Source organism: Bos indicus x Bos taurus, chromosome 8, assembly GCF_003369695.1.
Source record: "Bos indicus x Bos taurus breed Angus x Brahman F1 hybrid chromosome 8, Bos_hybrid_MaternalHap_v2.0, whole genome shotgun sequence".
Taxonomy (NCBI): Eukaryota; Metazoa; Chordata; class Mammalia; order Artiodactyla; family Bovidae; genus Bos; species Bos indicus x Bos taurus.
In genome coordinates, this window is record NC_040083.1 from 66993728 (window position 1) to 67004770 (window position 11043).

The 11043-nt window shown below is 42.0% G+C and overlaps 1 protein-coding gene across 6 annotated transcripts in view; it reads right to left on the reverse strand.

Moving 5' to 3' along the window:
- Positions 1–9933, reverse strand: part of SLC18A1 (solute carrier family 18 member A1) — a 46495-nt gene extending 36562 nt beyond the window's left edge. Inside the window, exons 1-4 of one of the 6 annotated variants that reach the window (XM_027549783.1) lie at positions 9647–9933; positions 7358–7572; positions 4522–4882; positions 3865–3923 (exon numbers count right to left, since the gene is read on the reverse strand). In XM_027549783.1, the coding sequence (XP_027405584.1) occupies positions 3865–3923; positions 4522–4882; positions 7358–7481 (544 nt within the window). In that variant the 5' untranslated portion in view covers positions 7482–7572; positions 9647–9933. The remainder of the gene's footprint in view (positions 1–3864; positions 3924–4521; positions 4883–7357; positions 7573–9646) is intronic. The other 5 variants (XM_027549784.1, XM_027549785.1, XM_027549780.1 and 2 more) reach the window with 5 other exon arrangements.
- Between the last annotated feature and the right edge of the window lie 1110 nt (positions 9934–11043).

The following is an 11043-nucleotide window of genomic DNA, read 5'->3' on the forward strand; positions in this document are numbered from 1 at the left end:
TACTTTATCTTATTTTTTTGGCCACATCTCACAATATGTGGGACCTTAGTTCCCCAACCAGGGAATTGAACCTGTGCCCCTTGCAGTGGCAGCATGGAGTCCTAACCACTGGACCACCAGGGAAGCCTCTAGGACCTTTTTTTTAGGTTTTAAAATCAAGTCTCACATCCTGGGAAGCCCCTCAATCCCAGGCAAACTGGGTGGTTGGTCCCCCCTGTTTAGAAGACCAAAGTAATTTTGTACCCCTAACACAGGCCACCATTTAACTCCTAATTACATTGTTTGTTTTCCAGCTAGGGACCCTTAGGGAGAGTGATGGGCATCAGCAACCTCATTTAGTATTTAAAAACCCTGAAGGGGACTTCCCTGGTGACACAGTGGATAAGAATCTGCCTGCCAATGCAGGGAACATGAGTTCAGTCCCTAGTCCAGGAAAATTCCACTTGCTGCAGGGCAACTAAGCCGGAAAGCCACAACTATTGAGCCTGTGCTTTAGAGCCCTGGAGCCGAAACTACTGAGCCTGCGCGCCTAGAGACTGTGCTCCACAGCAGAAGCCACAGGCATAAGAAGCCTGAGCACTGCAATGAAGAATAGCCCCCTCACTGCGGCTGGAGAAAAGCCAGTGCAGCAATGAAGACCCAGTCCAGTCAAAAAGAAAATAAATAAATACTTGAAAAAAAAAAAAAAAAAACGACAAAACCCTGAAGGAATGCTACATGCTGCTGCTGCTAAGTCGCTTCAGTCGTGTCCAACTCTGTGCGACCCCATAGACGGCAGCCCACCAGGCTCCCCTGTCCCTGGGATTCTCCAGGCAAGAACACTGGAGTGGGTTGCCATTTCCTTCTCCTATGCATGAAAATGAAAAGTGAAGTGAAGTCGCTCAGTCGTATCCGACTCTTTGCGACCCCATGGACTGCAGCCCACCAGGCTCCTCCGTCCATGGGATTTTCCAGGCAAGAGTACTGGAGTGGGGTGCCATTGCCTTTTCCAGAATGCTACATAGGATCCCCTAAACACCAAATGTTTGCTAGAGTTAGGCCAACTCAGTATAGCAATACTGGTTATGGCCTAGAAATAATAATTATTACTTAATACACACAGTTTGGTAGATAAGAAAGCTTTCAAAACATGAGTTCTTGTCAGAGAATCAGGCAAGGACCTTATGCTAAAAAGTATGGGATCCACCAGCACACTGCATTATCTTATTTTGCAGCGTGTTTGTCGTGTCTTTCAGGCAGGCATCAAGTACCGAGAGAAGCCCCTGGGATCCAGTGGTCAAGAATCACTTGCCAATGCAGGGGGCGTGGATAGGATACCTGGTCCAGAAAGATCCCACATGCTGTAGGGCAACTAAGCCTATGCACCACAACTACTGAAGCCCGTATGCCTAGAGCCTATGCTCTGCAACAAGAGAAGCCACCGCAACGATGAGATTGAGAGAATATCCCCCATCCACCACAACCAGAAAAAGGCCGTGCACAGCAACGAAGACCCAGCACAGCCAAAAATAAAGCAAATAAATAAATAAATAAGTTTTTTATTAATGGAGTTTATTAAAAAAAAAAAAAAGAATCTGCCTTCCAATGAAGGGGACAGGGATTCAATCCTTGGTCAGAGAACTAAGATCCCACATGCCTTGGGGCAATTAAACTCATGTGTGGCAATGACTGAACCCATTCAGTCCTCAACTAGAGAGCCCGTGTGCTGCAAACTAGAGAGCCCACGCACTCTGGAGCTCAGGCACCACAGCTAGAGAGAAGCCCACACAACACAACGAAGGATTCTGCTTGCCACAATGAAGACTCAAAGTAGCCAAAAATAAATAAGAAATCTTGGAGTTACTAGAACTCCAAGACGTGTATACCACATCTTTTTATTCTTTACATTCCCTCAGTGACTTTTCACCATCAAGGCATACATATGCACCATAGAAATGAATTATATCTATCTCATTTGATGAAACAGAGCACCTTATTACTTGTTAATTTACTGCTTAGCATAGGTTGGGGCTTCCCTGATAGCTCGGTGGCTTCCTTGATAGCCACTTGCAATGCAGGAAACTCCAGTTCAATTCTGGGGTCAGGAAGATCTACTGGAGAAGGAACAGGCTACCCACTCCAGTATTCTTGGGCTTCCCTTGTGACTCAGCTGGTAAAGAATCTGCCTGCAATGTGGGAAACCTGGGTTCAATCCCTGGGTTGGGGAGATCCCCTGGAGAAGGGAAAGGCTACCCACTCCAGTATTCTGGCCTGGAGAATTCCATGGACTGTATAGTCCATGGGGTTGCAAAGAGTCGGATATGACTGAGCAACTTTCACTTTCATCACTTTCAGCCTAGGTTGAGCTCCTAGAAGTTCAATAAAGATTTCCAACTTCAAGCTCTTCGTTTTCTGTGATTCAACTAGAATGTCGCAAGTAGGCTGATGGTCTCAGATAGAACTTCACTCATGGAGCTCCTGCACTTTGTACCTTCTAGCCCTGAATGAAACAACTTCCTGTTAGGCACTGGTAGAAAAGAGTCAAGTTCTATGCTGGAAGGGATGGAAACTTCAGGAGGATCAATAGGAAAAATAGAAAAGTAATAGAAAGGTAATAAGAAACATAAGAGGGAGGGACTTCCCTGGTGGTCCAGTGGTTAAGAATCCGCCTATCAATGCAGGAGACATGAATTCCATCTCTGGGCCAAGAGGATCCTACATGCCTCAGGGCAGCTAAGCCCCTGAACCAAAATTACTGAGCCCATGAACTCTAGAGCCTGTGCTCTGAAACGAGAGAAGCCACCACAATGAGAAGCCCTCACATTGCAACTAGAGAGCAGCCCCCACTCACCGTAACTAGAGAAACCCCACACACATCACCAAAGACCCAGCACAGCCACAAATAAATAAATAAACAAATAATGTGGAAAAGAGAAACAAGAGGGAGTATGGGTGTGTTACTTGGAGGAGAGGCAGCAGAGGCACCAAGCTGCCTTCCCCTTTATTAACCTCTCCCCACCCCCTCACCCTCACCCCATATTCATTCTTTCTTATTTTTTCAGGGTCAATTTCCAGGTATATTTTATTTCACTTAATATTCTTATTTTATCTCCATTTTATTTGGAACATTTATCTGATGCTAGGTAGACTATTTGTCTTTCTCTTTCTTGTTTCCTTAGCAAATTTATTTTCTAAATCTATAACCTTTCATGGCCTTCCTTGAAGGCTTTGAAGGCAGTAAACTTTTTCGAATTTGCCAGTTGCTATTGACCAATTTAGATTTTTTGTTGGTTGCCCTTTACCCTTGTAAATCAAAATACTATGACCTATTCTCAAAGATGGGAGGTTTGTACTAAACTCATTCAAGGGATTACTCAAACACACACACACACACACACACACACACACACACACACACTATATTATACATATTAAAACGGCCTTCACAATTTTCCCCAGCTGAATGAAGTGAACTATCTGTTCTTTTACAGTGTAATATACAAATGCCGGGCCTGCCAGTTGGCTCAGTGGTAAAGAATCCACCTGCCAGTGGAAGGAGATGCAGAAGATTCAGGTTCAATCCCTGGGTCAGGGAGATCCCCTAGAGGAGGAAATGGCAACCCACTCCAGTATTCTTGCTGGGATAATCCCAAGGGGTCACAAAGAGTCAGATACAACTGAGCAACTGAGCACAGATACAAATGCCACACAGACTAAGTTGTCTCTACTGCTCTGGTCCTCATAACAAAACTGTAAAGCATTTAAATCAGCGTCATAGGCCACTTAGATGTCTAGCTAACTTGACTCTGCTATCTTCCCTGTAATGCACGCGATAAAATCAAAGTTAATCAATAAAGTGAAGAATAGCGGGAACAAATTACTTACTAACTGTGGAGATAAACATGATAACAAAGCCAGCAAACATGGGGATGTGATATCCGATCCTAAAAGGGAATTAAAAAAAAGAGATATAAGTCCAATAGCCATCCATATATTTGCACTATATTGTTTCATGTAATTGGGAACAGAAATGTGGTTATTTGAGTGTCTCTGAATGCAGGTTATAGAGATGGAATATGGTACATGAATACATATAAATCAACAGGCAAATTTACCTGTCAGCCAGGACCCAAATCCTCTTTTCCAGAAAGGATAACCTAAGCAGAGTGCATATCTTTTTGAAACATCAGAATAATCCCAACCATGAAGTATTAAGAGGCCAGCACTCTAGACTGCAATAGGCTTGTCCTATTTCCACCCTTTCCCCATTTAAACCATGTTCCAGGGCACTGAAATAATACCAATAGAATACTTCTGTTCACTGGTTCTCTTCTTGGTACTAAACAGTCATGATGTTACAAAGAAAACCTGAAACTCGTGGCATTACGCCAATATTGCGTTGTCTTTCCCAAAGAGCTGACTGCCTGGGATGCAGACAAGTAATCACCTTTATCCCTTCTAACCATCTTTATGATATCTTAGCCCATCTTCCTATTTCTGAGTCCCTGAGTCCCCTATATGGCACTGCACCCATCAAGATACCTGTTGGTAAGAGGTCCCACGAAGGGGTTGACCAGAAGTTGCATCAGAGCCTTGGAAGCAAATAGAACCCCAACCCATAAGTTCTCTTCCTTCAGGAATTCTGTGGCTTGAAAGCAGTTGTTTCCATGTGCTGGGATGGCTTCAGTGACTGGAGGGGAGATGGTGCCAGAAATGCTGCTTGTCCTTGCTATGCCACTGGGCACACTTTCTTCAACAGCCACAGTGTTGTTTTCAAAGAAGGAGAGGATGGTGGAAAAGGCGGGAGTGAGGGAAGGCTGGGTAGTTGTGGCAGAGCCGAGGTACAGAGAACCGTTGATGTCTTTGAACTCTATGGCATAGAGGTAGGTGGGCACAATGGGCACTGAAAGTGAAGTACAAGTCATGAGCACTAAGGCCAGATTGTCTTTTGACTGTTAGTCAATTCAGGGACATTACCACACAATCCAGATTGATGCTCATGGAGATGTCTAAGTGACATGATCTGAAGTCTACTCAAAGGCTGTGCCAGGACTTCCCTGGTGGTCCAGTGGTTAAGGACCCACCTTTCAACTGAGGACACAGGTTCGATCCCTGGTCTGGGAACTTAGATCCCACATGTTGTGGGGCAACTAAACATGTGTGCCACAACTACTGAGGTCCCTGTGCCCTATAGCCTGTGCTCTGCAACAAGAGAACCCACTGCAATAAGAAGTTCATGTACTGCAACTATAGGGTAGCCTCTAGTCACCACAACTAGAGAAAACCTGGGTGCATCAACAAAGAACCTGTGAGCCACAAAAAGAACCCAGCACAGCCAAAAAAAAAAAAAAAAGACTGTGCCTGCCCAAATTATCCTATTAGCCCAAGTTCTGAATTCTAACCATCATACAGCTGGTCCTTGTTATTCATGGATTCCATATTGGCTCATTCACTCACTGGCTAACATTTATTTGTAATCACCAAAATCAATGCTCACAGAGCTAGTATGGTTTTTCTCAGACATACATGCAGAAAACACTGAGTCATCAGATGTTCAGTTTTGCACCTGAGGCTGAACAAGGCCGACTCTGCCTTCTTGTTTCACTCTCACACAGATATGCGGAGCATGAGGTGGGGAGGAGCAGTGCAGGGCAAGAACGTGCTGCTCTGGGGCCAGTTGCTCAGAGCTTGAATCCACTCGGCACCTGTTAGTGGAGCTGCCTCAGGCAAGTCACTTAACACTTCTGAACCTCACTATCTCTTTTGTAAAAAAAAAAAAATACAATCTACCAGGACAGACAACATTTTTTTAAAATTTAAGATTATAATCTATATGGGGTATGCATGTATATGTGTGTATTTTCCCAAGGAGCAATTATTTGTTATTAAAATATTAATTGACTAAATGCATGCATGCATGTGTGTACACCAAGTCAGTTCTGTTGTGCCCAACTCTATGGACTATAGCCCACCAGACTCCTCCATCCATAGGATTCTCCAGGCAAGAATATGGGAGTGGGTTGCCATGCCCTCCTTCAGGGGTTCTTCTCGACCCAGGGATCGAACCTGAGTCTCCTATGGCTTCTGCATTGCAGGCAACTGACTAAATATTAACTGACTAAGTCCAGTGCTCAGGGACTTTCCTGGTAGTCCAGTGGCTAAGACTCTATGCTTTCACTGCAGGGTCATGGGTTCGACCCCTGGTCAGGAAACTAAGACCCAGCATGCCCCAAGTGAAGCCATAAATAAATGTGAATATAGATAAATAAACCCAATGTTCACAGAAACTTTGTAGAGCATAATTACCACAAATAAGAACTGACTGTACTGGATCTACAATTTGCCTTGAGAAGATTCTTGTTTAGAAGCATATATTTTACCCAAGGGACTTCCCAGGTGGTGCTAGTGGTAAAGAACTGCCTGCAAATGCAGGAGACATAATGAGACATGGCTTCAATCCCTGGGTGGGGAAGATCCCCTGGAGAAGGGCATGGCAATCCACTCCAGTATTCTTGCCTGGAAAATATCAAGGACAGAGGAGCCCAGTGGGTTACAGTCCAGAAGGTCTCAAAGAGTCGGACACAACTGAAGCGACACAGCATGCATGCATGCATTTTATCCGAGGGGAAATATGTTGTCAACCATTTATATACCTGCATAACTAAATGTAAAGATTAGTATACTACCAACTTAAAAAGAAGAACTGGGAGGGGATGAGCCACAGGAAAGTAAGATTTGGATAAGGAGATGGAAATCTACATAGAATATGTTGGACTTCCCTGGTAGCTCAGCTGGTAAAGAATCCACCTGCAATTCTGCAATGCAGGAGACCCGGATTCGATTCCTGGATCAGGAAGATTCCCTGGAGGAAGGCATGGCAACCCACTCCAGTATTCTTGCCTAGAGAATCCCCATGGACAGAGGAGCCTGGCAGACTACAGTCCAAGGGGTAGCAAAGAATCAGACATGACTGAGCAACTAAGCACAGCATAGAGTGTGTTATTTTGACAGAACAGACAAAAGCAACACAGTGAGAAGCTACTCACTATCCCAGAGGCCTTTGGAATAATTAGCACCCTGGAAAGGAGTAGGGGGAGGAAGAAAAGGATTTCCAGTTCTGGCTCCAGGTCAGGCTCTTTGATTCGATCAGATACTCTCTGAACCCCCTTCTCTTTGAACCTCTGGGGTCTTTCAGCAAAGGTTGGTAAGTTTCAGACTCCATTTCCTGCTGTTTCCTCCAATCCTTAGCAATCTTGGTGTCTTCAAGCACAAAAGGAAAAAGTCTCAAGTCCATTCACTGCAGAGCTCTAACAGAGCACATGCTGCCCCCTGGGGCACAGAGCAAATTAACCCCCAGCACCGAGACCTCCAAACGTACCCACCACAGTGAGCAGCATGTTGTCCAGGAGCAGAGCAACAAACACCACCAGCAGCACCAGCTTCCGGGATTCTCTCCCCTTCTTCAGTAACCGCTGGGGAGCATCCAAGACTGTCCTGAGCATGCTGAGGGCTGGGCCAGGGCAACTTCTCCACCAGGTTCTCAGGGAGGATCCTGTTATAGTTACAGATCTTTGCAGAAAGAAGGGAGAAATTCTGTCCAGAAAAGTGAAACTCATGATTAAAATGAGAAGCACAAAGAGTTCAAGAGATAGGATGGTATTTGTTTTGGTTTGTTTTTTTCACTTTTTAAAAATATTTTCTTGAAGTATAGTTGACTTACAATGTTGGGTTAATTTCTGCTGTACAGCAAGGTGATTCAGTTATATCTATGTATATATTATTTTTCATCTTCGTTTCCATTATGGTTTACCACAGGATACTGAATATAGTTCCCTAGCCTTGTTTGTCCATCCTGTATATAATAGTCTGCATCGGCTAATCCCAAACTCCCAAAGATCAGATGGTATTTGAACTTTTCCGTGCTCGCATCTCTGTTCTCTTCTTACACATCTCCATAACCCATTCCTGGAATGCCTTCCAAGAAAGCACTGCTTATCAGCTTTTTATATCTGGAACTTTACCCTGCACATTAAGCAGGCTTTATAGAGTATCATGGAGTCCTGTGTTTCTCAAACATCAGACATTTGCACACCACCTTGGTAGTTTATGGCATATCTGAGGACTACTTGTATTGTTATTTACTTAATCTTTTCCTCTAAAGCCACTCGTTTAAAAGCTGAAACACTATTGTTTAAAAACATAACTTTATGTGCTATGTCAAAAAAATAATATTCTACATCTATGTACCACCCCAAAGTAGCCCATGTGCCACAGTGTTATTAAAACTTTTGCTGCCAGCGAGAAACACTGACCTCGACCAGCCTTTTCATCTCAAGATGAGAAATCTGAGATTCAAGAAGCTAAGAGGTTTGTCTCAGGTCACACAATTAGTGACAAACTAGAACAAAATCCCCAATTATTTTTTTTAACTTGCAGGAAAGTACCCCACACCCTTTCCTTGTTCTGTGGTACTAGAAACACATCTATTTTTTTGTTTAAGCTTGCTCAGAAATTTGTGCTACTCTGTGTAAGTAAAATCCTAGTTTTGATGATTCATTTTCTACTTAGGACTTCACCTCTTTAGTCAGCAAGAAGTCACAGCACTTTGTTAAACTTCAGGTGAGAACAGTTGCTGGGAAGAATTCCACTTTCTTTTATGTTGTTTCTGTTGTAGCATCAACAATTCCAATTTTATAATGTTTGAAATAGATTACTGTCAAGAAACATATCAGGCTCAAAAAATTGTGTTCCCCTTCATTTGAAACCTATCTTAAGAAAATAATCAGAAATACAAATATTTTCAAGTAAATAATTAAATGTTTAAAATAAATAATCCTATTTATGTTAGTGAAGAAATGATACATTTCGATGGTAGAATATAAATAGTTCTCAAAATAATGTTTTCAAATAATTTTGATGATTTAGAAAATATCATTAATATGTTAAGAAAAAATGATATTAGACTGTATTTATAGCCTGATCTCAATTATATAAAAAATATAGATGCACCATTTTAAAAGAATAGAAAGATACACACACAAGAGCCACACAAGAGTTATAATCAATGACAAATTATCTTTTTTGAGTTATTCTATAACTTAACTTCTAGAATTAACTAATTCCATAATATAAGAAATAAATAATTTTAAATGATTATCATCGGGGTTCAATAGCCAACTTCACATGTTGGAAATATCCAAGCAGTGAGCTACTCTGTTCTAAGGCAAGGGCTAGAGGAAAAATACCATCCACACTACAGATCCAAGTGACTGAGGAGTGCCCATGGAACCAAATTTTCAGATCAGAAATTAAGAAATAAGCAGAAAATGCCTGCAAATCATTTAAGAACCTTCATTTCTCTGAATATAAGGAAAAGCTATTTCTAAATACAAACTGACTTAGGATATATAAGAAATGCATACATAAGAAAATAAGAAAAGACTAAAAGAAAAACAATGGAAAACTAAAAGATGTAAAATGGAATAAAATAAGTACTCTGAGAACAGACCAAAAATATATAAGTGATCAAAACCAAAGGGAACAACAAACCAAACAAAACCAGGAATTTGTCAACAAATCAGTAGTAAATTTTAAAGTCATAACTCTCTATTCAGAGACACAAATTACAAAGAAGGATTAAATGTGGCCAGAGAGAGAAACATCTTACCTTAGAGTTCACCTGGTATCAGGTACTCAGTGAGGTATTGCCAGCTGTTAACAGTTCAGCACGGACTTTTCTCATAAAGTGTGCCTTCTGGTGGATTTATTGCCACAGGTTATCTGAGGAGGCCATGTGTGCCCTTTGTCCACAAAGATTTAATTGGAACCTTAGCTCCCTGCGTCACAGGGAGGAAAGCAGCACTGAAGAGCACAAAGAGCGGGGAGAAATCATCCTAAACAAAGATGCACTAGGCTACACTGTTTTCCATCCACGCTTATCTATCATCAAACACGTTAACTTTTGTCTGGGTCTGAATACAAATTGGAAGATACAACGGAACCAGGGTACAGATCTTGTCCCTTGTTACTTAGTCAAAGAGCTCCACATATCCAGTTGCTTTCTGGAAATAAACAAATATTAGAACACCCACAGGACCAATTAAAAAAAGACAAAAAAAAAACACTGCAATTCTCAAGTATAAAAATCCAACTCCCGTGGCCTCTTTGGAGGCATCGATTGTGCACTTCCATTTTTATGTCCCAATGCTAGCTCAATGCCTAGCACATAGCAGCCTCCAGTAAATATTTCTTGTGTTGATGACTGGATGGATGGGTTACATGAGAGAGTATGGCTCATTATGGAAGCTTGGAGTGGCCCTATACTTTTATGACATTGAAGAGTCATCATTAGGGCAAAGAACATGAATGCTAAGTCACTTCAGTCATGTCCAACTCTATTCAACCCCACAGATTGTAGCCCGCCAGATTCCTCTGTCCATGGGATTCTCTAGGCAAGAATACTAGAGTGGATTGCCATTTCTTACTCCAGGGGATCTTCCTGACCCAGGGATCTAACTTTTGTGACTCTTGCTTTAACAGGCAGGTTCTTTACCATTAGCACCACCTGGGAAGCTCATGCAAAGAACATAAATAATTTATAAAAGAGCAAATACAACTTTTGAGCAGAGTAGCAGCAGACTTTCCCTAACTGTGCAAGTTGTAGCCCCTCCTAATTGTCTAAATTAACTAGGGAATTTTCAACTTAGGGCTTAAAAAAAATAGAGAGATTTAAAGAAAACTGGAAAAAGAAATAGGAAGGAAACAACAGAAACAGGAGGAGGTGAGTATATGAGCTTGCTATTGCTGATATAACAAATTACCACACACTTAATGGCTTATAACAACACAAACATATTATCTTAGAGTTCTTGAGGTCAGAATTCCAATACAGGTCTTACTGGGCTAAAACTCAAGAAGTTGGCAAGGCTACAATTATATATTTTCAGTTAACTGTAGCCATACTACTACTTACAGACTAGCCAAGTTTGGAGTGTTCTCATAAATGCTCATCATTGTTAATAATCAGAGTGTTGTCTATCAAACAGAGGTGAGTTCTTATCTTCC